The sequence below is a fragment of the Ptychodera flava genome, chromosome 11 (assembly GCF_041260155.1).
Source record: "Ptychodera flava strain L36383 chromosome 11, AS_Pfla_20210202, whole genome shotgun sequence".
NCBI classification, from domain to species: domain Eukaryota; kingdom Metazoa; phylum Hemichordata; class Enteropneusta; family Ptychoderidae; genus Ptychodera; species Ptychodera flava.
In genome coordinates, this window is record NC_091938.1 from 22,515,130 (window position 1) to 22,542,005 (window position 26,876).

The following is a 26,876-nucleotide window of genomic DNA, read 5'->3' on the forward strand; positions in this document are numbered from 1 at the left end:
GTTGATTTCAACTTCACACAGGTTGTCAAAGACAGTCATCTCCTGGTCAAAGTTTTCGTCCTGGTCTGCGTTGACGTCATCACTATCGCCTTATGGGAATTAGTCGACCCGCTGACAGCCGTCATCCGTGAGACGCCGGAACGGGTAATGTTATACTTTAAAGACCGGGGTTTTCACGACCAAGGATATGCAATGTGATACGTTAATGACTTGGATATGCTATGAACTATATTCGTACCGCTAGTAAGACTCAAGATTTTAATAAAAGAGGGACTTTGCCTTGAGCCAGTAAAATCACACCACGTCGGTCCCTTTCTTGTAACACAATACAAATGTGCGGCATAAACAGATTTCTTACGGCGAGATGATAATTAAAGTCGGGTCGAAGATGAAATTTTCTGTCCTTCGGTGAAACTTGCAATCGAGCCCTCTCTCTCCTTTTGATCTCCCCCACCCCTCCTAAATCTCTAGTTTCATATTGTACGACCACTAAATAGGAATTTCAAATTCACCAAATACGATGCAGTTGTGAAAGTAGCTTCTGCCTATTTTTCTTTCAGCCGGTGGAGCTTGGCGACAACATTTACGTGTACCAAGTGGCTCTGTGCCAGTCTGCTCACATGGCTTACTGGCTTGGCTTCATATACTCTTCAAAAACAATACTGCTTCTCTTCGGCGTGTTCTTGGCGTGGGAGACTAGAAAGGTAAAAAAACACGAACAGCATGACGTCACGCATGCGCGGATGCAGACAAACAGTGGAACACCGTGACATTGTATCGGGTAATAAAGAAACGCACGTGCACAAATCTCACGGTACTTTCAAAGATCAAAATTCGATAATCGATACCTAAGGTAGTATGCGCCCCGAAAGTGAAAGACTTAAGAAAAAATTAAACCTTTCTCTTTAAAGATCAAGAATAAAATCCGGGGTCACTGTGCAGATTTTGGCAATAGAGAAAAATTACCTTAATTCGCCGATATTGAAATTCAAAATGGCCGACATTCCTGAGTTAACTACATATGTGAAGATATAAATTTTCAATTTTCATAAAATTAAGTCGGCGAAAGCTTTGTTTACTCAAAGAGCTTGAAAGAGGGCTAATTCAATCGGTATATTAGAATTTTTACAAACTTATCGTAAAAATCTGAGATTCCGAATGTCTGTCTCTGAGGCACATTTCACGTGTTTAAAACACTTTTGTCTCTGTGCTCGATACCAGATAACGGTCGCAGCCTTAAATGATTCTCGGTATATAGGAATATGCGTCTACAACGTTGTCATCCTCAGCTGTCTTGGAGCCCCCGTCGCCTATTTCCTACAGTATGAAACAGCCACTTCGTATGGCATCAGATCAGCTTTGGTCATTACTGGGACGACAGTCACACAATGCCTCGTGTTCTTCCCAAAGGTAATGCAATGGAAAATAATAAAGAGAGAGAGAGAGAGAGAGAGAGAGAGAGAGAGGAGGAGAGAGAGAGAGAGGGAGAGAGGAGAGAGAGAGAGAGAAGAGAGAGAGAGAGAGAGAGAGAGAGAGAGAGAGAGAGAGAGAGAGAGAGAGAGAGAGAGAGAGAGAGAGAGAGACAGACAACAGACAGACAGACAGACAGACAGACAGACGGGCAGATCATTGCAGGCGTCTCGGCCATCGGGTCCCCATGTTCTGTTGACTACCAAAAATAGTATCGTCATATTTTCTATAATTGTATATTGTGTTCGCCATAGAAGCGATTGAAAAGGTTAGAAAGACTGGTGTGACCAAGCGTCCTTTTAATGAGACATCGCATGGAAATACAATTCCTTTATCATATTCATTCTTCACAGAAGCAAGGCACTTATTAAATAAATAGTTCTAAAATGTCTGTGAATACTGATTGTAGAGAGATACAAATGGGTCATCGTGTTAGCAGTATATCTCTTTGAGGTTACTCTGTAACCCGCAACCTTTGATGCGTTTCCCAGCATTGTTGTTCCGTCTGTATGCAATAGTCTGTTGTTCTCCTCCACATCATGGCGCTGTGCCTTGTCTTTCGATTGTCAAATCAATCTGTATACATTTTTGATGTCGAATTTTGGTTGTTGGCGACTGAATTTTTCGTCCGAATCGGAATTAATCTGTTCAGCATAGCATTTCATATTACACACCGTGAGTTGTGTCGGCAAGGCTTGTTACATACTTTGTATTAAACAAACGTTCGGCAGAACAGAGGAGCAGAAACGGGCTTGTTTTATAGGACAAATCAAACGGAAATAACTATAACAACCATTGTCCCTTTATAATGACTACCATGTGTCTATCTGCGGTTGACTTAAAAATGCGTCATCGGACAGAGTGATGTCAATCACATCAGCAAGGCTGTCATTGTGAAGTATCTGTAAGAGTGTCACAGCCCATCCCCTCGATGAGATCATGCATACGGCTGATGAATAATTAGCCTTGCATCCACCGGCCATTCAAATGAACGGGCGAAATCAAACTTCATTCATGCTCCTAGACTTAGATTCCACTACAAAATCATTATATTTTATTTAATGCATGTTTTACCCGAAGCGCGTTTGCAGAGAAATCTCTCAATTTGGTCATAACATGGGTACATACGTAGCTTTATTTAAAAGTAATACATCACTTTCGAAAAAACAAAATGGCTAATGATCGATAATCGATGAAGAATAGAATTTGATATACACTATTATTACCCTGGTTTCTTCCGTATCAAAGGTAATGGCATACAATGACGGACAGGGGGCACATGGAATTGGTATGATCCATCCGACGGGGCCTGGACGAAGCGATGTGGGAAACACCCAAACGTCTAACGTGCAGGGTGGTCCGGCGATGAACGGATCGAAGAGTGCCGTGGCCGCGGAGGGCAACTAGCAGGTAGGGGTCGAGTTGACGAAAATACATAGATTAGAGTTGTATGACGTCATCGGTGCACCATACGCTTTTGCTGTCAAAGAACATGAGGTATTGTGGGATAATTTAATGGCGGACAAAAAACATCTGTTGTTTTCTTTCACGTTGTCTTTAATCATATTTGATTTTACGTGAATTTTAAAAGATAAATAAACGTCCGATGAATAACTTTTCAGAGCCATAAATATTCTTCATGAATTACTACAACACTTTTCAGCCCAATGATCGAATTGTCCGAAAAAAGTTTTGATCTTGATTATATACACCATAGACCGTGGCCAATATCATGAATATCTGTGTATGCATCGGCTGCAGAGTCACCCTCTCTGTGAATCCTCCAGTCGTTGAGGGCGTAACAAACAGTGATCGACACCAGGGAGGGGGGGGGGGGTCGACACCGATGACTTGCACACTCACTTGGAATCACTGACGAGTTGACTTGTTGATTATTCCATCTTGTCATATACTTATTGAAGTCAACTCTCTGATTAGGAAATTTGACAACAGGAACTAATTGCTAATTAACAAGTCATCGTTGATGATACAGTCCCCACTTGTTAATTGGTATTTTGATTACAGGTCCTCAGAGAGGATAGAGTCCTCTTCATTAGTTCTGTGATAAAAATACTTTTGAATGAATTCGCTTGATACATGTCTGAGTTATGGTTCAGGACATGAAAAAAATCGTAACAAAATGGTCGCACAGTGGCCATATTGGATCGCATCACAAAACAAATTGATGTGCATAGCTATGACATTGGTCGATGTCCTTGTACCAACTTTGAATAAAATTGGTCAAAACATGCGGATATGCCTGAGAAATGGCTCTGTACATGAAAAAATTGTAATACAATGGCCGCCTGGCGGCCATATTGGATCGTATCACAAAACAGATTGACGTGCATATGTATGACATAGGTCAATGTCCTTGTACCAACTTTGAATAAAATCGGTTGAGATATGCCTGAGTTATGAAAAAAACGTAATAAAATGGCCGCACAGCGGCCATTTTGGATCGTATCACAAAACAAATTGCCGTGCACTGCTATGACATTTGTCAATAAGCTTGTACCAACTTTGAATAAAATCGGTTGAAACATGCCTGAGTAATGGCTCTGTACATGAAAAAATCGTAATAAAATGGCCGCCTGGCGGCCATATTGGATCGTATCACAAAACAAATTGACGTGCATATCTATGACATTGGTCAATGTCCTTGTACCAACTCTGAATAAAATCGGTCGAAACATGCCTGAGTAATGGCTCTATACATGAAAAAATCGTAATAAAATGGCCGCCTGGCGGCCATATTGGATCGTATCACAAAACAAATTGATGTGCATATCTATGACATTGGTCAATGTCCTTGTACCAACTCTGAATAAAATCGGTCGAAACATGCCTGAGTAATGGCTCTGTACATGAAAAAATCGTAATAAAATGGCCGCCTGGCGGCCATATTGGATCGTATCACAAAACAAATTGACGTGCATATCTATGACATTGGTCAATGTCCTTGTACCAACTTTGAATAAAATCGGTCGGAACATGCCTTAATTTATGGCTCTGTACATGTAAAAATCGTAATAAAATGGCCGCCTGGCGGCCATATTGGATCGTATCACAAAACAAATTGACGTGCATCTGTATGACATATGAAGTAATCCTTGTACCAAGTTTGAATGAAATCGCTCCAGGCATCTCTGAGATATCTGCGTGAACGGACGCACGGACGCATGCACGGACGCACGCACGCACGCACGCACGGACATGACCAAACCTATAAGTCCCCCCGGACGGTGTCCGTGGGGACTAAAAACGATACAAATTTGCTAGCTTATCGTCTCCCTATCGTCATCGATGGCGACGACCCCACCAAAACTGATTGTTGATTGTTCAAGCAATGCCAAATATTTTGTTCAAATTGACTGCCGCATTTTCTAATTTCTTGCGTCGTTGTAATTTTTTCCAGGAAAGTTCGATTGGACAGTTGTCAAACATGGATTCCACAACGTATCACCAAGGAAAATATGTTATTACGATGGCCGTACTTACAGAAATATGACACAACGTGTTGCACATGAACATTTCACACTTTTTAACATGTATTTGACAAAGGAATCGAATCATATTGACAGATTAGACCCTCCCGCTAAAATTTGTGGCTATCATGTGTCACAATTTAAAGGAAAATTATTTCCATAAAGGCATATAGAGATGGGAAGAGTCATTCAACCCTGTGGCCGTGCTAACAATTTACCACGATGATGGAATTATGTCGTTAATGCCAATAAGATCAAAGTTTGCCCGCTCATATCATGAGCAGTTCACTAATGTATTTATACGATAGGAACGCCTTTTCAGATTGTGAAATGTAATGATTTTGAGACTATTTCCGTACTTGACACTTATAGGATTTCTTATTCATGTCTACAAAGAAACTTGTGCCTGTCTTTCTATTGACACATTTTCTATCACATACCTTAGTAGTTGAGGATATACAGTGTTTGTTTTTGTCTGTCTTTCTGTCTTTCTGACTTTGTCGGTCTGTCTGTCTGTTTCAGTCAGTCTAGGTTACTCCCTCTGTCTGTGTGTCTGTCTGTGTGTCTGTCTGCCCCTCTCTTTCTCACTCCCCTCTCTGTCTTTCTCCCTCAGCCTCCCTCTCTCCCACTTTCTGTATACTTTCAGTTTTATATATTTTGTAATCTGATTATTATAGTATAGGACGTCTCTCTGTCTCTCTGTCTGTCTGTCGGTCCCGGCTCCCTGTCTCTCCAGGTTTGTATATTTTGTACCTTGATTATTATAGAGTAGGCTCTGTCTGTCTGTCTCTTTGTCTGTCTTTGTCTAAGTTTGTACATTTTGTACTTTGAATATCATAGTATAGACAACACGTGGTATTTGTGTCGTTGAACCAGATATTTCGGAGACAGTTATCATACAGCGACTTTCTTCAAGAATATTTAAACACGCTTCATTATTAAAAGGAAAACATTGTTTTAGCTCTTGTAACATCTGAATTTGAACGCAGAGAAAGTATTTCTGTTTACAATGACTTTAAACAGGGTAAAAACAATGGTTGGTAGGGTGAATTCTGCTTTTGTAGTCATTTAAACACATATCTAGATTATGTATGTATGTAAGATATATATATATATATATATATATATATATATATATATATATATATATATATATATATATATAATGTTTCTTCAAGTACAAAGTAATAATATCTGTTACTGACGTATATATATATATATAGATATATATATATATATATATATATATATATATATATATATATGTATATATAATTACTTCAAGTATAAAGTAATAATATCTGTAACTTAAGTTTCATGGATCCTGCATTGCATGTATAAGTAACTGATATTATCACTTTGTACGTGAAGTAATTTATGTTATTATTTATAACGCTTTGTAACTAAGCTCCGCCAACTAAATTTCTGTTGTCCGTAAAATCAACAATTAGAAAATTTTTACACTGTATACTTCTCCTTTTACATTTAACACGACTTTGCGCAAAACTCAAGTACTATAGTTAGGTGGTTCATTTCATCTGCGGCATCGACAGTGTAATGTACTTATTTATGTTTGTAGTAATCTTTTTTTGTGGTGATTTTATCATTGTCATCAAAAATAGATGTATCTTTGGTACAATAAAAATCCATGCCCATGTTTTATCAAGACTTGAGGAGTGAATTTATTTGGGTCAGAAAGTTTCACAGGCATACAGGCACTGGGCAGGTTACGTTCAGACATCTGGTCTATTTCTACTAAACTCAATCACTGAATATCACTGGTACCTTCTTTGTGTTTTTCGTTTGCACAAAGTGTTATATTTTACAACATTTTGGACTGGGTACCAAAGACAAGTTTATTCATGCCATTGGTAACAGCCTTCATTTTGAACTCTGAGGCCCTGAAAGTTTAACTGTCATTGAATCTCTACGCGTAAAGTCTCACCCTCCCCTATTCAGCTTCATTTTCTAAATATCTTGTTGAGTCCTTGGTTTCGAAAGAACTAAAGAAGTTCATGATATTCTTGTGTTGCTTAACTTGCAAAGCGTTCTTTGGGCACAAATAAAATGAAGACTCCAATCGTTATTTTGCAAGCTTATTTGCTCCACTTCGGTGAAAGTGGAAAACAGCACCTTATAGAAGAAGAGTTATCTGTGGCTGTCCGACAGTTGCTAAAAGCCATTGAATTCAAGAAGAAACACTGTGTACCACATAAAAGCCACAAGCAATGGTGACGTGGCTCATTGCATGTCATGCTATTATCAGCTCCCATTGGGACGTGTCTGTGGGGATATATCTAAATCTTTACCCTGTGGAGGGAAATCGCATGTGCTGTAACACGATAGCGTACTATATCGAGTATTGCCACAGGAAACTCATTAAGCACCGTGCAGCATTGAATGACTAACCTTGTCTTCATTTATGAATGATTAATACATTGGTGTCGGCTTGGCTTGAGCAGCAATTGAATGGCCTTGAGTAGAAAAGCATGGATGATGACAAGCGGATGTTTGCTAATTACATCAGCTGTGAATGTTAACTCTGGCGCCTTTGTCTCGCAAGCAATAAATAATATATGTTCCACCGCTAGCTAGTAAGCTATTTCAGAGGTAAAAGTATGAATAAAGCATTACCTGACGTTTAAATAGCTGGATAGATACTCCATGCGTTTAATTTAATAGGTGGATAGATACTCCATGCGTTTAATTTAATTTAATAGGAAATAAACGATGAGTCGAACAAAGTGTGCCAACTGATTTCATGTGGGATTTGTCCCTCACTCTTTTGCTCTGACACCATTCATTATTTTTGGTAGAAATATCGATAAACGTTGAAAAATCTTAATGCGTGATGTACTTGCCCAGGTCTTTTTACAGTGGCAGACGTCGACAAGCATACAAAACAAATTTGATGCACACTGCTAATTTCATTTACTCACACAACATATACAAGAATATCACACCTATATTGAAAGTACCCTCTGCCTTGTAAGAAAGAGATGCTGTCGGGCCAACTCAAGGTAAGTTTGTCAAGTCTTCGCAACTCAGGCGCAGAAAAGGTCTTTCTAAACCTTCCCCATTCTCGCATCGTTTGACAGTGCATAATTGAACATTCGTGTTTCAATCGTGCGAAAGGTATCAAAAATGAAAAAGGCTCCTCGATCAGTAGTGGCACTATCAACTTTTTAGTGGGTAGGCATAGCATTTTAAATATTCACCGTTGAAAATGTGACCAAAATATGGCAGTTAAGGGAAAGCAACTCCACACATCGTTCATATTTGGGTTGTTTGCGTTTTGCGTATGAAATTATGTACAAGATAAGTGTATATCATGTTTTGCTGTTTTATGTAAAATGTTGCTTAGACTTGAAAAAGATGAAACACTAAAAAACCTGTTCCAAAATCAACCAATAATCGCATACAGAAGGAACAGAAATATAGGCGATACACTTATAGGCGCCAGATTTCACAAATTTTTAAAGCTACAATAGCTCAAGCTCAGGTTCACACGAACCTACACAAACACAACAAGACCAAACAGTAGACATTCTAGCTTCCCTATTTGAACAACAAACGTGAGTGGAACAACATACTACCAAATAAAAACAATCAACCCTTCAACACGTCTCACCAATCAAAAATGAATTTTAAGCGACTGATGAAGAAAACTCTGCTTTCGAAACGTAGCGCAAAAGGATCGCAGTGTCACATTAGTCTCTGCGCTCCAGTGCGGATAAACAGTCACGTGGATCACGGTTACGTCTCGCCATGGCTAATCAACATTTTACATAAAACAGCCAAACATGATATACACTTATATTATACACAATATCATACACAAAACGCAAACAACCCAAATATGAACGATGTGTGGAGTTGCTTTCCCTTTACTACCTATGATCATCGGCATATCGCAAAAATCGAAATAGATGATGGATATTTTCAGCGAATTTTTTATTTTTAATATTTCTTGTCGGAAATGCTGGTTGGTACCACGCCGATAAGTACGGGTGCTGCTGTAATTTTATGAAGTTCACCTACTGTCTATGGTTCATCCAATCAACGCTAACACAAAGCGCTACATACTCCATGTCTACATGTGATACGAAGTAACTCTGTTGTTACGTTCACACTTCTGAGTTTGGATTGCCTCTGACAACAATTAACCTTGCTTTTTAAATACAAAACTGAACGCGCTATGTCGGCCCTTGGCCAGCCCCGGGCCGGCCTAATTTATGTTGGATCTTAGGGCTAGGTCCAAAGTTGATAGAAAATATGCGACAGGGCCAAAAGTGCTGTGTGAACGGTCTATGTCAGCCCTATAGGCCTAGCTGACGCCCTGACAGTTTTGCTAGAGCGAGGTCCGTATGTGATCGGGCAGCGGGAGGTACAGTACTACGGTGAATACGGGCTACTTGTTTGCTCCATCTATAACAATCGTGCGACAGGCATAGAGTCGCTCCTTAGACTTTGTGGGAAGCCAGCAAATACCAACTTTGACCCATATATCACTCCTACAAAGTCAATGTAACCAATCAGAAAAAATATCTTAAAAGTACAAAAATAAAGTAAAAACCAAACTGTGAAACTAGGATTTGACTCATTTCAATTCAGAATCTTTTTTCAAAGAAAATCCCTGAAAAAACATGTGCAAAGTGTCAAGTAACTATTTTAGAACATGAACAAGAATAATATCAAATATAATATAATTATAGTTCCTGTTTCGTATTCAAACGCTTGCTTTATATTTCAATTTCTACATATTCTTTGTTTTTTTCTTTTTTTCTCTGTTTTCAAAACAACACAACATATTTACTGTCACAGAAATGCCAAACCACTGTAACTATACTTAAATCCACCTGATGTGACAAATAATATTTTTAACTTTGTAGACTACACAGGGTATCGGCCATGTTTCAAAGTTCAACACTAGAGGGGGTGTTTCAAAACGCTGTTTTGAGCAAAGGTACTACAGAATAAGATTAGCTTAAGGTAATACGCACCTCGGAAGTGAAAGACTTAAACTTTTGCTCAAATTTCCTGAATGAAACTTTCAACCATTCTCTTACCAAATCGACAATAAAAGCCAGGGGTCAACATGCAAATTTACGAACTAGAGGAACAAATAACCCAACATTTAACAATATTTGAACTTCATAATGGCCGCCATCCCTGTGATAGGAAATCAATTAAATTAAGGATTTTCGTAAAACTAGGACGGTGAAAATATTTCTCTCTCAAAGAGCTTTAAAATGAGCCCCAACAAGTGGTAGATCAGAAACGAATTGTAGAAAATGTCGAGTCCAAATATTTGTCTCCGAGGCGCGTTCTACCTCAAAATTTATCAAAACTGATAAATCGGTAGATATTGGAGAGGAAGGAGAAAAGTATCATGACAACGTTGACATCAATTTGCTCCCTAAATTCTTCTATCTCTCATTTCGTGCCGAGAAAATCTGAGGAATAAATAAGTTTTGTCCGACCTTTAGAGTTCGACTGAAGTTCAGATTCTCATTACATCCCAAGCTTCAAATGTCTGAAACGTTTAATATTCTCATGTCAGAAAAATATACATATAGTAATATATCACTGTTATCCTTGCTTTAGTTGACAAATCGCTCACGTGTTTTGCATGGACTCTGAACCACGGCAAGTGTCACCTTCCAGTCACTGTATACTTATCAGCCGCACGCGTTTTGTCACGTAGCTTCTCCGTGTCACCAACGTCCAAGTTTCAGACGAACGGGAATTATGGCGTCGACTCCAAAATCTGCCGATGATGGAATCGTCGGAAACGTGAAAGAGTACTACGGCAAGACGATCACCTCTACTGACGACTTCAAAACTTCGGTGGCGTGTACACGATCGTCGAAACCACCGCAGAGGATCGCTGAACTCATCGGCCAAATTCACGATGACGTCGCATCAAAGTGAGTTCAAGCTGCAGTACTGGGTAGCTCGAGGTTTGGCCCGTGTCTATTTGGGTCGGACGGCAAAAGTAGATGTCGTCCCATCCGAGTAGACCCAGCGTGAGGTTAAACCTCGAGCATTACAGTACTGCAGCTAAGTGAGTTAATATTCAATCGAATTACAGCGTACAATGAAGGACACGTAATTATAGCAGAGCGTGGCCTCTTGACACTGTCAGTCTGAGTTTGTTCACAGTTTGCTTTCAGACTATCGTCGAAATGTCGATTCAATTCAGGCCGTTTTCCACTCCGTAGTCTAAAAAGAGCTCTTTGTGTAGGTTTTTGTTGTTATTGGCTCCTCCGCGATAGAGACATATAGCTGTTAAGGGGTGGACTATTTGATCCTAGAAGGAGGGGGGGGGGGCCTGGAGGAAATGGATGTGGCAACAATGTTTTTAACCGTCCTGTAGCATGATTTTTTACCTCAATTGCATGAAAGGTTACTTAAACACTTTTGCACAGTAGAATAAATGAAAAATTAAACCAAAAACAAACCATTCAAACACTATCTTTGCACACTGGAGGTTTTTTAAAAGAGAAAGTAGCTGTAACAATTGTTGATTTTTTCCAGTATTAATGTTCAGTGTATTGACAATAGTTTCTTGTGCTAATCCCTGAAGTATGTTGAAATACCAAGTATTTAGGTGATCAACACTGCCAGTAGACGTTTAATGCAATGATATTGTGTACAATTGAAGTAAACTCAATCATACCTATCAATGGAGTGTATTTATTTTGAAGAATTTTTTAGGATTGCCAAACACTTACAATGCGTTTATAAAACCCTTAGCAGTATTGCATTTATAAGACAACTTGCAAAGACACAAAATATGCAAATACACATACATACATACATACATACATACATACATACATACATACATACATACATACATACATACATACATACATACATACATACATACATACATACATACATACATAAATACATACATACACTTACATACATACATACATACATACATACATACATACATACATACATACATACATACATACATACATACATACATACATACATACATACATACATACACTTACATACACTTACATACATACATACATACACACACACACATACATACATACATACATACATACATACATACATACATACATACATACATACATACATACATACATACATACATACATACATACATACATACATACATACATACATACATACATACATACATACATAAACTTACACATACATACATACATACATACATACATACATACATACATACATACATACATACATACATACATACATACATACATACATACATACATACATACATACATACATACATACATACATACATACATACATACATACATACATACATACATACATACATACATACTCAGGAGGTACTCATATATATCATTACACAGGTACTATGGTTGTGGATTATGTATCCCGAGCTGTCTGGAAGGTTGCAATGTCCTTGACCTCGGGAGTGGTGCCGGTAGGGACTGTTTTATAGTAAGCAAGTTAGTGGGTCCTTCTGGTCGTGTTACCGGAGTTGACATCACCGAGGAGCAGGTAACTCTATATGTTTTATGTTTCAATGCATGACAAGGGTTGTTTTTTTAAAAATGATACATTTAATTTAGGATTTTCACTTGTCTATCGCTCAAATTTTTATATAAGGCTGCATTCACAAACTTCTCTGGTCGGGGGGAGGGGTTTCCAAAATTTCTTTGATTTTTTCAAATAGGCCTACTTCCCTAACAAATTCAATAGGTATTCAAGTACCCCCTTCTGGTTTGCTATAATTTTGAACCTTCTCCCTCAAAATAAAACTGGCCTGAGTTTGAAACTAAAGGAATTTTTCGATGTGTGTGTGTTTGAGTTTGTTTTTCTTCCAGGGAAGGATGGCGCTGCCTTGACATACAAGAAAACTTCATCTTTTCAAACAGAAAAATTTGAAACATGATAACTTCCCTCACCTGTCAGGAAAACTGAACATATTTAAGATTATTGTAAAAAGGGACCTTTTGGCCAATTTTTCACAGGGTGCCTTTTGTTCTGGGTATCAACTGCAGTTTTGTATTTTCTTCTACTCCCCACAGCAGGCTAGAATAACAAATATTCTGGTTGCTAAAATTATCTGTATATAATTACAGACATCATTATTACTGATGACAAATGAGTTTTATTCCGGACTTGAATACAATTTTAAACAATGATTTTTCATCACACTTCAGGAGTAGAACAAGAAGCTCAAACGTTTGGTTTCAAATATCTGCTAGCTAGAGAATGCCGCAAAATTTCTGGGTGGACCGTTTCATAAATCCTAAACATTGTGCATTTGAACAAGCCACTCACTGTAATCTTTGTACCGCTCTATAAAAACAAAATTAGTGTTTCTGTTGATACACAGAACAAAGAAGCTGGAGCTGTTCCATGTGATCTGAGTATTGTGTCAAATCTTTTCAAATTCCCCCAACATTGCCCTTGATATTTTCAAATCCCCCGCCGCCTCCAGAGGGGTTTGTAAATGCAGCCTAAACGCTTAGTTTGTGTTGATACTTCCATTGTTTGCACATATCGTGTATATTATATATATATATATATATATATATATATATATATATATATATATATATATATATGTGTGTGTGTGTGTGGTGTGTGTGTGTGTGTGTGTGTGTGTGTGTGTGTGTGTGTGTGTGTGTGTGTGTGTGTGTGTGTGTGTGTGTGTGTGGCGCGCGCGCGTGTGTGTGTGGTGTGCGAGCGCGAGAGGTGTGTGTGAGAGAGAGAGAGAGAGAGAGAGAGAGAGAGAGAGAGAGAGAGTGAGAGAGAGAGAGAGAGAGAGAGAGAGAGAGAGAGAGAGAGAGAGAGAGAGAGAGAGAGGAGGGGGCACATGCGGAGAGAGATACGGAGGCATGTAAGCGGATATCGATATCAGATTAAAGTATCAATGTTAATAATATTAACTGTTGATATTTTATTTTACTTGGAGATTACGTTTGCCAACCAGTACAAGGATTATCATCGGGAAAAGTTTGGACTGAAGGAAAACAATGTTGACTTTGTTCTCGGTTACATGGAGAAACTAGCCGAGGCAGGGATTGACAGCGATTCACACGATATTATCATGTAAGTACGAGTCAGTGTGTAAAGGACAGAAGCTAATCAAATGCGTGTGGTAGGCGTAACAACATTCTGGTGACGTCATCACACTCCGTGTACCCTAAATATAGTAACCTAAAAAATTGTTTTCCTTAGCTTCGTAAAGCCTCTGCGCCAACGCTGACGCTGTCTTACCTGTCGAATTGATTCAAGTCGATGAATAAAAATAAAACCGTTCGGAGCAGCATTTCGTCTTTTACTCTTCATTTCTCGCAACACAGCGATTATTTGACTTAGCTGAGCACATCTGAGTTGACTTTACAGATCAGAACTATTCAACTGAACGCGACTTTACTGCTCATCGCCGGATTCAGTTCTTGAGCGCAAATCCTCTGAGGATCACAACTTTTTTAAAGGGAGGGGATGGAAATCATAGGGGTTGAGATTTACAAATCGATTGTAGAAAGTTTTGGATTTTACAATCATAGCGTTCACATTTTACATAGAATTGTATGGAAGTATGGTAATGACAACGTACCTCATACACCAAGATCTTTAAAATGAACCCCTAAAAGTGGTATATCAGAAGACAATTATGGTAAAAGTTTGAGAGTCCGATTCCATCTCTCCCCGAGGCACGATCTACCTTAATGTCAACAATAATACGGTATATTGATGTTGAAAACAATGTCATAATACTCTATTCATGGCGGTAATTGTATGTATTTTGATATTATCTCATCCTCTGTAATGTATTTTGTAGATTAGGTGCGATCCTTACATAAGCTTAAACGTACACGTACCCATATTTATAAAAAATGTGTTTATTTTGTTTATTTTGTTCAAAATATCCCGTAAATGGTGGTCTTGAAATTGAATAATGAGAATTGATACTAAGCTTTGCTTGGAGTGCCACTACAGAGTGTCAACTACATTTTTTATACTGGCTGGTGAGCTATCCAATATCAATTCTGACGCATATTAGTACAGACCTCAATCATAGATACAAGTATTTCAGCCTTATACATTGTTAAAGCATTGAAATTGCCCCTAACACAAAAATGATGCGGGTATACAGCTATATGTAGGGTAGGGTTCGACTATTAATGGAAAGGAGGGTCACATTCACAATGGCTGATACAGGGTGAGATTTATTGTTGTATAAAACATAATAGGGGGTGTCAATTTTGGCATTTCATACGCAGCTTAAATTCCACCCTCCCAGTAGAAAAGAAGGCGCTCTCACACCGCGGTCACCCAAGTCAATATTTGTAACCGAAACAATCGCAACGTGAGAGTCCACCCTTCTATGCGTTAATTTCTCACATCTGTTCATTTTGATGCATCACCATCCAGATCCAATTGCGTCATATGTCTGTCGGCCGATAAGCCCGCTGTGCTCAAAGAAGGCTATCGCGCCCTCAAAACCGGCGGCGAGATTTACTTCAGCGACATGTACGCTGATCGCCCTCTACCGGAGAAACTGAAGAATTCAACGGACACAGTGTTGTGGGGTAGGTGTCGCCATAATAAGATACATCACCTATACGCAAGCTTTCATTCTCATTCAAATATAAGTTCCAAGGATACGTGATAAACGCAACATGCAAAACATAATTTCCCACTGACAAATCGGACAAGGGTTGGGGTCACTTTCCTGTAAGTACATTTCCCAACGGTAATTCAACAGTAAATTCCAAGATAATTACTTTTTTCAACATTTGTGTAAAATTGTCGGTTATACATTCAGAAACACATGCTTCGTACGCGTGTTAACGATGTTTAATCGATATGTACCTTGATTTTTTTTTCCCTGTAAGGTGAGGGCCTGTCTGGGTCTTTGTACTGGAAAGAGCTGATTAACATTGCGGAAGAAGTTGGGTTCAGTACACCGCGCCTCGTGGATGCATCGGTCATCAATATAAATAAAGAACTTCTAGATCTTGTCGGTAAGTTGGCATACTCCTGCAGCTTGAATTGATGGACGTAGTTAGTAGTCATATAGGAGACGATGTATTTTGAACGCATATAGATAGATATAGCAAAGAGTTTCATCGGAATTTTAGAGACAAATGTTGAAAGTGTGAAGGTCTTATATGGACCATATCTGTTCAAATTTGCTTCGACGACTGTTCAGAATAATTCATCGTTATGAGAACATACATAAATTCATACACACACACAAACACAGACACAGACACAGAGACACAGACACAGACACAGACACAGACACACACACACAGACACACACACAGACACACACACACACACACACACACATATATATATATATATATATATATATATATATATATATATATATATATATATATATATATATATATATATATATTCATAACGTCAACGGGGAACTGACAATCTCTAACAGTGATTGAAGGAAATAAACACTGGAATAACGATAACTTTTCGATGTGCACTATTGTATACTATTAACTCCTTTTCTTTTATGTCCAGAAGGAACAAAGTATGCTTCGGTCACCTATCGTTTATTCAAACTTCCCGAAGATCGGAGTTCGGAAACAGTCGTCAGGTATCGTGGTTCTATAAGCGACCACGAAGATCAACTCACATTTGATTGGAACAACACATTCAAGGTATAAAAAACCAAACAAAACTTTTCAACCGGTCATAGTAGATAACAGCTTATATGTCGATTCTGGCTTGTTGTGGATGGGATTCCTAGATGAAAATAAAATACGAACCATTATTTACTGAATCAGACTTGCATTTATTTTGGTGAATTCAAGGTGTGATCCCAGCACGATACTTTAAGTACGACTCAGAGGGCGAGTTTGGAGTCACCAAAAACAAGTTACTGATAAACGAATTATTAAAAATCGATATACCAATTTAGAAGAATAAATATATGCAAATTTGACAACTGTCAAGTCATCAGTTTTCCAACAATCTTACAAAGATCTCTCTCTCTCTCTCTCTCTCTCTCTCTCTCTCTCTCTCTCTCTCTCTCTCTCTCTCTCTCCCACACACTCTCGTTCTGTTTCCACAGAAAGGACAGGCTGTTAAAGTCGACGCTGAATTGGCCACAATACTGCGGTCATCACGTTACGCCAGCCATTTCGACTTTGATTGCGATTCCGATCTTGCGGAGAGTGCCAGTCAGGTATGTTACGTCATCACCCTTATACAGTTTCCAAAGGAATAGCGACAAGAAGGGCGTTATATTGGCCCAGGCTATTTCGTCGCTGTAGGCCATCACCATTCAAACTGGACCCCACCATAAACCGTGGATGATCATAAAGAGATGAAAAGCGAGTCTGTAGAATGTACATTCCCAGTTGCTTCGTAGCGTATAGCGTCCAGTCTGACAGGAAATTGTTGTAGATTTTTGACTTCGATTAAAGGGGAGATCATTTAGAAGCTTCATCTAAAAGCTAATCGGCCAACACGACAAGAAATTCAACGGAAAACAATGGGCTAACTCCATGTAAATACTCAATACCAACAACAACCAGGGATTGAGTACTGCCCCTTTAAGTGGTGTGTACCATCACAATGTTCGCTGTAGAGACTGTACTTCCAAGTAGTGTGCATATGAAGTAACATATCAGACAAGAAGACTAGATGCTGATGACGTCATTGGCCAAATTTCCATGTTTGTGTACTCTGCTTAGCAATCAAAGTCGAAATTTTCAAATCTTACGTTTTCATCTGACAATTTTCTCCTTGCCAAGCAGAGTAAGTTCACGGCCTGAAAAACTTCCTGTTTGCTCAGTTTGGAAACTAAAAACAACACTGTAGTAAAGTTGAAGATCCGTTGCAAGAGGGAGTTTAAAGAAAGCAACTTCGACCTACAAAACGGACCTCCATTAAAACCAAAGCTGTGTTATGAACAAATGTTTACGGGATTTGCGGTCGATAAATCTGAGTGCAAACGAGATTATATCAGAACATGTGTAATGGGATTTTTATTTTACAACTGTTTTCTCCTACAGTCGATTGACCCAAATCCGTTCGCCATTCTGAAGGAGTCCACTTGCTCAAAAGATTGAGGAACACACCACGCATGGGAGAAGACAGTGAGAAGAAGACTTCGGAAAGGAGAAAGAGAACATTCAAAATCGTTTACTTTAGCTTCACTACTTGCCCCTTTTCACATCGAGTCAAGAATTGCATCACGTTTTCATGATCAATTTTCTATCACTTTTCAAAATGTCAATATTTCAAAGACTCGGAGCTGGACCATTTAATCACCGATTAATCTTATTACCAACTGTTTGAGTTTTAACACACACAAACCATTATGGATGTCTAATAACTATCTATATGATAAGCTGCGGCACACATTTGAAGAATACAGACTTTTTACTCTGCAACAACATATCAACAGAATTGACCATATCATTGAGCAAATGTCGCCGAACAGAAATTAAGCCCCCGGGACGGAGCTTTCCAAACAAGAGGGATCTATAATATATGTACCCAGCTAAGGCCATGGAAGTAAATACGTGTATCCAGCGTCCAATGTATATATTAAATATCAAAAAATCAAAATAACCTTCAAAATTCTGTCTTTTTCAATGAAAAAGTCCTTCTCTTAACTTTTAGTTTCAGATTTTGATTTTTTGGGTAGGCTTTTCGCGCCAATCATTGCTTAGAAATTAAAAAAAGACCTTTGATACAGAACGTATTATTTTAAGTGTTTATACTAGGATTTTCTTTCCATTATCATCATTTCAGCTCACGTGTTCACACACGTGAGCTGATGTCATAGCGATGTATGTCTGTCTGTCCGTGTGTGTGTGCGCGCATGTGTGTGTCTGTTTACACGATAACTCAAGAAGGCCTGAGCAGATTCAAGTCAGATTTGGTAGACAGCCTGAGGTACCATATGCTACTTGCAAGAAGTGATTAGATTTTAGTTAGTGTGGCTTGCATAGTAATGAAGTTATGCAATATAATTTTTTTCATATAATGGTTTTCCTATGGAGACAGTAATGACAGTGTCGACATATATCAAGAAATACTGCACAAAATTTCATGAAACTTTTCACAGATGACAATCTCAGAACATTATGATGATACTATAAGTGTCATATCAATTATCTGCTCATTTGCATATTTAATGAACTTTTTTAATTAGTGACATAACTCTGAAATTCCTGCACCAAATTTGATTATACATGCAAGTAATATAGATCTGATATATGTCTTATTGTACTTAGAAGCATTGGACAGTGTCAAGTTAATAAATAGCACATTTGCATATTTCATGAAGTTTTGTAATTAGTCATATAACTCCCAAATAAATACATCAAATTTAATGAAATCTGCTGCAGATACTTATCCGACAGATATCTGACTGTGTTGTAAAGCATTCAGTAGTGTGAAGTTAATCAATGGTTCATTTACATATTTAATGAACTTTGTAATTAGGTATATAACTCCTAAATTACGGCACCAAATTTGATGAAACCTGCTACAGATATTGATCTGAGAGACATGTAATTGTACTGAGAAGCATTGGGCAGTGTCAAGTAAATTAATGATTCAATTGCATATTTAAGGAACTTTGTAATTAGTGATATTACTCCAAAATTAAAGCATTAAATTTGATGAAACGTGGTACATATGTTGATCTGATGGATATCTAAATGTCCCGTGAAGCATTTGGAAGTGTCAAGTTAATAAACAGCTCATTTGCGTATTAAATAATTTTTTTTAATTAATGATTTAACTCTGAGAGTACTGTGCGACAGTTGATGAAACCTGCTACATATAATGATATAACAGATATCTGACTGTTCTGTGAAATGTACTACTATTAATGAACCTGTTGTAAAACACATGAGCACATTCAGTTCACATCTGGTTTGAAATAACAAATAATTGGCATCTTTCAATAAAGCTCCATTGATGTAATTAATAACAAAACATAATTAAATTCTACATTATCATATTTGGAAAATCAATCCGAAATGTTTTCTCAGTAAAACGAAATAAGCTTTAGTAAGAATTTTCCTGTATTTAATACATTTGAAATAACTCGAAGTGTCAAGAGTTAATTTTACGGAAAAGTTTCTTGCAAAAACACGATTTTGTAATTCTCAGAAATACCAAAATCGTTACGAGTTGGGAGATACAGCTTTGACTATTAATTTAAAGGGAAGATGATTGGCATATAATTTAGCTGCATGTGGAACCAAGGTAATCTGCTGTGGATGTCCTGTAACTGATATGTCGCTGTTCCGTACATTTCACATTCGGTCAAGGGAGACCGGTCATAAACATTTCAGGAGAAATGGTGTTTTCTTTTTGGAAGGGGTTTGTAAGGAACGAAAGCGCAATTTGGAATAATAAAATAACATGTCCACTGCTCTTGTAACACAAAACGAAGTAGTTGTGGAGATCAGTGGGAAATCCGACAATATGTACATTTCAAATCACGTTTGTTAACTCAGAAGCCAGGTTAGCCTGATAAGTTTTGACAGATCATCACCAACGAGACCAGTTAAAGAAAGGGGCTATCATAGGTATACCGTAATTTACCGCGTTACCACTGCGCAAACTCAGGTCGGTCACAACTCCCCGGTCAGGAGAGTCCGTGTTTTCTACATAGTGGGCTTATGAAAAGGGTTTTCAGGAAGGCCCACTGCATGCACTGCGCCGCCTACAGAAATCCCTTCACAAATGTATCTGTCCACATATGTGAGTTACAAGTACCCCTAGGACACTGATTTTAATTTCCCGTCAAATGAGAACGTTCATGATGAGTTGCATGAAGGAGTTTTGAATGTAGGGCACAATCACATTCGTAAGGTTCATGAATAGTTCGCTTTGCTCTTTTTATTGCGTGGACTCTGAACCATGATGCGGGGGGTAGATCAGCTGTGGGTCAGGGTACTAAGCCACTGTTTGTGCTTTGTCACGTACATGTAGCCATACTCGTTATCGCCAACCTCAGAGATTTGAACGAACGGGCCATTATGTCGACGACTCCAAAATCTGCCGATGATGAAATCGTCGGAAACGTAAAGGAGTATTACGGCAAGACGCTCACTACTACCGACGACTGCACAACTTCGGTGGCCTGTTCACGATCGTCGAAGCCACCGAAGAGGATCGCAGAACTCATCGGCCAAATTCACGATGACGTTGCATCAAAGTGAGTTGTTGTTTAATAGAATTCCAGTGTACAATGAAGGACACGAGATTAGCAGAGCGTTGCCTCCATGTGTTCAGTTTTGGCTTTCAGATTCATCTTCGAATAGAAATCATAGTCTGCAAAACAAGGCGTGCGTGCGTGCGTGCGTGCGTGCGTTTGTATTGTGTGCCTGTGTTATTATTACTGTGTTCCTGACGGCACATCTGTTGAACAACTGATAGCCTGACATGCAGCAGGTGCAGAATATGTTGATGATACTGGCGTACCACAGCTCTGCACAGGGAAGCCAGTATAAATAACAAACAAATAAACAACAACAGTAGCCAAAACAAACAAATAACAACCAGCCAACTAACCAAACAAAAACAAACAAACAAACGTAACAAGACAACAAACAAATACATGTTAATAATAAATAACAAATAACCGACAAAAACCCGAATAAAGAAATAGATAGCTATGTAAATAAATATAAGAGAAAACGATAAATTGAAAAAGAGTTAAAATAAATGACCGAACAGTACATGCAACATATTCAAAATGCTACGTCATTGTCACTACCCACTATACTCCAACAGAGTGAGTATAGTGGGTAGTATAACATGTTGCATGTGTTGTTAGGTCAATTATTTCAATTCTTATTAGATTTATTGTTTTCTTTTACATTTATTTACTTATTTATTTATTTATCGGGTTTTGTCCGTGATTGTTTATTTATTTGTTATTTATTACTTATTTGTTTGTTTTGTTGGCCCACATTCGATCTTGTACCGACACATCGACACATGTGCGCATGTGCGGGCACATTGATAGAGATGTCAGCGCGCAGCAAAATCGTCGAAGCACCGATTTGGCCTTAATGGTGTTGTTTTCCCACTCACAGATACTATGGTTGTGGGTTGTGTATCCCGAACTGTGTGGAAGGCTGCAATATCCTTGACCTAGGGAGTGGTGCCGGTAGGGACTGTTTCATAGTAAGCAAGCTAGTGGGTCCTTCTGGTCGTGTGATCGGAGTCGACATGACCGAAGAACAGGTAGCTGCTTATGTTTCTTGTTTTAATACCTGTAAAGTATTAATTATTTATTTATGTTCTCACTTGTCCATCGCTCGTATTCCTATATATTATCTTACGATGTGTTTATGTAGTGACCTTCCATTGTTTCCAAACATATAAATATATAAATCTATCTAGTAACTCTTTATCCATCTATCTATCTACCTGATTTTATATATATATATATATATATATATATATATATATATATATATATATATAAGTTTTATATATATATAGTTTGCACTTCGATATCAGATTTAAGTATCAATGTTAATAATATTAACGGTTGATATTTTATTTTACATGGAGATTTCATTTGCCAACCAGTACAAGGATTATCATCGGGAAAAGTTTGGACTGAAGGAAAACAATGTTGACTTTGTTCTCGGTTACATGGAGAAATTATCCGAGGCAGGGATTGACAATGATTCGCACGATATTATCATGTAAGTAATTGTGAGTGTACAATATGATAAAAATGGTCAGGAGGTTGCCGATGCCGTGTGATAGGCGTGACAACATTGTGGTGGCGTTATCACATTCCGTGTAGCCTCGATATATTTACATGAAAAATATTTTCTCTCATAAAACCACTCTCCTGTCGACTTGATTAATGTCGACGAAAAAATAGGTAAGGGATCTGAAACCGCCTCTCATGCGTTACTTTTTATTTCACGTGAGACTATTTAAAGGAAGGGGGGTTGTCTGAACTGCGCATGTGGACTTTCTGGTTTATAAACAATGTATTTCATGCATTATATCTAAATAATGCATTACGTATACATATAGCTGCAACATTTAAATTTTACGATATTAACAAACATGTTTTAACTTTCATCAATAGCCAATATACCCTAGATACAGTGTTTACACCGGTCGTAGGGGTCCCTGGCAACCTTTGAGCACAGTTCCGACGACCATCTCCCTTTAACTTAGTTGAGGGTAACATAGTTGATTCTGCATAGTCGGAATGCTCAATGAAAGTGACGCTGCTGTTCAAAAGCTGATACATTTTCGAGTATAAATCCTGAGAGGAAGATTTCATTTTTGAACGGGGGTGGAGGCTTGAAATCATGGGGTGGTTGAAGTGTACAGAACGGTTTTAGAGGGAAATGTCTCATAAGAATATGACCGCAGCGTTTGCCATTTATATTAATACAGCTGCAGCAGTTTACGAAATTGCTATGAATTGAAGTAAGACAGGTTTAAAACGAACAAGAACAATACATTCGCATGTACATTTTTGGTTATGACACTTCAGCCTAAGATGAAAACGTCTTTTCTGATGAGTAACTGAAAGTCAAGTTCACTGTTGTCGGCTTCCAGCGGTACCACTCTCAGTGGAAATAGGTATCACCATGAAAGTGCATGAAGTGTGCTGTCACCCAACTCAATCTTTGTAACGGAAAGAGTCCCAACGTGGCAGTCAACTTACCCGCTTCTTTGCTTTAATTTCTCACCTCTGTTCATTTTGATGCATCACCATCCAGATCCAATTGCGTCATATGTCTGTCGACCGATAAGCCCGCCGTGCTCCAGGAAGGCTTTCGCGCCCTCAAAACCGGCGGCGAGATTTACTTCAGCGACATGTACGTTGATCGCCCTCTTCCGGAGAAACTGAAGAATTCAACGGACAAAGTGTTGTGGGGTAGGTGTCACCATAATAATACACTACCTACGCATGATTTCATCCCAAACAATATGTATAAGTTCCAAGCATAATAAGTAAAACGCAGCCTACATCCCATCATTTCTTACCGACCAGTTCGGGCAGTATTGTCAGGGTCACTTTTTGTACATATCCATACTGTGACTTTCCTCCAGCAGTAAAATCCATGATGTAATAAAGTTACCTTTTTATCATTTACATCAAATCAAAACATGTTTATACGCTCGCTAGGGCAGAAATAGGCGTCACGTGTGTACTCGTCTTTCATTTTCATGTGCACCTTGATTTTCTCCACAAGGTGAGGGCCTCTCTGGGGCTTTGTTCTGGAAGGAGCTGATTAACATTGCGGAAGAAGTTGGGTTCAGTACACCTCGTCTCGTGGATGCATCGGCCATGACGATTAATGAAAAACATCGATAACTCGTCGGTAAGTCGTCACATTTGTGCAACTTGAATTGAGAGAGAGAGAGAGAGAGAGAGAGAGAGAGAGAGAGAGAGAGAGAGAGAGAGAGAGAGAGAGAGAGAGAGAGGGCAGTCAAGCGTTTGAAATCCATTGAGAGACTGACTGTCAGTCTCAAACTGATTGTACTGGAGGAAATAAACACTGGGATAACGCTAAGTTTTCAATGTGCACCATTATGACTCGTCTTATTTTTATGTTCAGAGGGAACAAACTATGCTTCGGTTACCTACCGTCTGTTCAAACTTCCCGAAGATCGGAGTTCGGAAACAGTCGTCAGGTATCGTGGTTCTATAACCGACCACGAAGACCAACTCAGGTTCGATGGGAACAACACATTCAAGGTAACAACACAAACCGAACAAACAAACAAACAAACAAGCAAACAAACAAACATAGTTTAAACTAGTTTCAGTCTATATAGGTACCAGCTTCATCATGTCGATTGTAGATTATTGTGGTGCGACTACAAGATAAAAATAAATAAACGAATCTGATTCTCAGCTATATTTAGTAAATTCAAGATTTGATTCCTGAACAACCTGAGTACGACTACAGAGGGCGTCTTTTGCAGTCACTAAAACTAACTTTCTGGTGAAGTGACAAACGAATTACTATCGGTGCAACTTGAAGTAGAATTTCGAAGAATAAATCTGCAAATTTGACACGCTGTCAAGTCATCAGTTTTCCCAATTTTTTATAGTTTTTCTCAAAATCTCTTTTTGACCTCTTTACCACTCTCTCGTTCTGTTTCCACAGAAAGGACAGGCTGTTAAAGTCGATGCTGAATTGGCCACAATACTGCGGTCGTCACGTTACGCACGCCATTTCGACTTTGATTGCGATTCCGATCTTGCGGAGAGTGTCAGTCAGGTATGTTAGGTGGTTAACCTTATAAAGTTTCTAACGGATGTAAACAGCGGAGAAGAAGGGCGTTACATTGGCCTAGGTTCTTTTGTCGCTGTTAGGCCATCACCTCAATAAAATCAGATGGTGACCATAATGGTCATTTTCTACGTGCGATTCACAGTAAGGTCACTCCCTTAAACACGGCTTTCTCAGCTGGAACATGTCTAAAATGCGCTACGGAGTAGTAAACTGGAAGATTGGTTAAACGAGGGTGTATGAGAAAGCATTTGCGCTAAGTATCTCGGACCGACCGAACACGTCTTTCATTAACTTGAAGGTAGTATGCGCCTCGAAAGTGAAAGACTTAAACTTTTGCTCAAAATTTTCCCAATGAAATTGTCGACCATTCTCTTGCCAAAGAAAATCATAGGTCACCGTGTAAGCTTTGCTACTAGAGAGACATATTACCTAAGATTTCCCGATATTTGAAATTCTAAATGGCCGCCATCCCTGTGTTAACTCTTTGGGGAAAAACAATTTTTTTTTAACATTTTCTAAAAACTAACACGCTTAACACTTTCCTTTCATCAAGAGCTTTAAAATGAGCCCCCACAAGTGGTAGGCCACAGGAGAATTGACAAAATTTGAAAGCCCTAATTTCTGTCCCCGAGGCGCGTTTTACCTTAAATCTACACTGGGCATTTATTATTTGGATACTAATCTTGTCTTGGTACAAAATAACCTTCACCATGAAGCAAAAGCTGTGCGGTAAACATACATTAACGAGAATGTTATTTCACAACTGTTTTCTCCCCACAGCCGAATGACCCAAATCCGTTCGCCGTTCTGAAGAAGTCCTCTTGCTCAAAAGATTGAGGAACACACCATGTGTGAGAGAAGATATATTAAAGAGACGAACGCTTAGAAAAGCAAAAACAGAACCGTTTAGAATCAGTCTTTTAGATTACACTTGCTCTTTCTTGCAACGAGTAAAAAATGCATTCTGTTTTAATGGTCATTTTTTATTACTTTTTTATAATCCAATATTTGAAAGAGCCATTAATTGCCGATTAATCTTCATACCAATTGTCTGAGTTTTTCATTCACAAGCAATTACCGATATGTAGGAATAGTATGAACAGGTTTGGGCATACATTCGAAAACACCGAGACAGACTTTAGGTTAAAATTCGAATTTTTACTCGGCGACCATATATCAACAGAATCGACAATATAAACAAACAAAATATAACGTATATGGGCTTGTACATGTAGTCGCTTGCTTATATTCTGTGTTTGAAGATGGGTGTTAGTGTCACTGTTCGCGCTTTTCGCACAAAGTTATTGTTTCTGCAAATCAATTTGTTTTACAACGACCCAAATATGATAGAACTCTTTCGTAAATGTAAGCCCGTTTATCATCTATAATCGAATCGATGATACATCAACGCCCACACTGTGGGCTGATAATTCACATAATGATCGCACGGTACCTTGTACTGTTGCCAGCATTATTGAGAATCACCACCCTGCAGTTTGATTCGAGCACATAGGTATCTCAATGTGCACGTTTGCCACGACGGCGTACCACTATACTGTCAGATTCACTTGATAGCGTTCTTTGTTGATTAACGATGAATAAAACCTACATTAGTACCATA

The 26,876-nt window shown here is 38.5% G+C and overlaps 3 protein-coding genes across 3 annotated transcripts in view; all 3 read left to right on the plus strand.

Annotated features, from left to right (window-relative positions):
- The window catches only part of LOC139144415 (gamma-aminobutyric acid type B receptor subunit 2-like), a 41,530-nt gene extending 35,504 nt beyond the window's left edge, over positions 1-6,026 (plus strand). The window contains exons 15-19 of the mRNA XM_070715117.1: positions 22-144; positions 561-704; positions 1,222-1,410; positions 2,719-2,880; positions 4,889-6,026. Of these exons, the coding sequence (XP_070571218.1) occupies positions 22-144; positions 561-704; positions 1,222-1,410; positions 2,719-2,877 (615 nt within the window). The 3' untranslated portion in view covers positions 2,878-2,880; positions 4,889-6,026. The remainder of the gene's footprint in view (positions 1-21; positions 145-560; positions 705-1,221; positions 1,411-2,718; positions 2,881-4,888) is intronic.
- A 4,560-nt stretch (positions 6,027-10,586) lies between these two features.
- LOC139143836 (arsenite methyltransferase-like) lies at positions 10,587-18,705 on the plus strand. Its single transcript, XM_070714417.1, has 8 exons — positions 10,587-10,888; positions 12,353-12,503; positions 13,927-14,063; positions 15,393-15,550; positions 15,857-15,985; positions 16,512-16,651; positions 17,065-17,178; positions 18,011-18,705. The coding sequence occupies exons 1-8, from the start codon at positions 10,710-10,712 to the stop codon at positions 18,065-18,067; spliced, it is 1,065 nt and encodes a 354-aa protein (XP_070570518.1). The 5' UTR covers positions 10,587-10,709; the 3' UTR covers positions 18,068-18,705.
- A 2,062-nt stretch (positions 18,706-20,767) lies between these two features.
- On the plus strand, positions 20,768-26,876 carry LOC139143838 (arsenite methyltransferase-like). The gene is made up of 8 exons (XM_070714419.1): positions 20,768-21,180; positions 22,064-22,214; positions 22,548-22,684; positions 23,729-23,886; positions 24,206-24,334; positions 24,572-24,711; positions 25,127-25,240; positions 26,036-26,876. Exons 1-5 carry the CDS (start codon positions 21,002-21,004, stop codon positions 24,325-24,327), a joined length of 747 nt encoding a protein of 248 aa, XP_070570520.1. The 5' UTR covers positions 20,768-21,001; the 3' UTR covers positions 24,328-24,334; positions 24,572-24,711; positions 25,127-25,240; positions 26,036-26,876.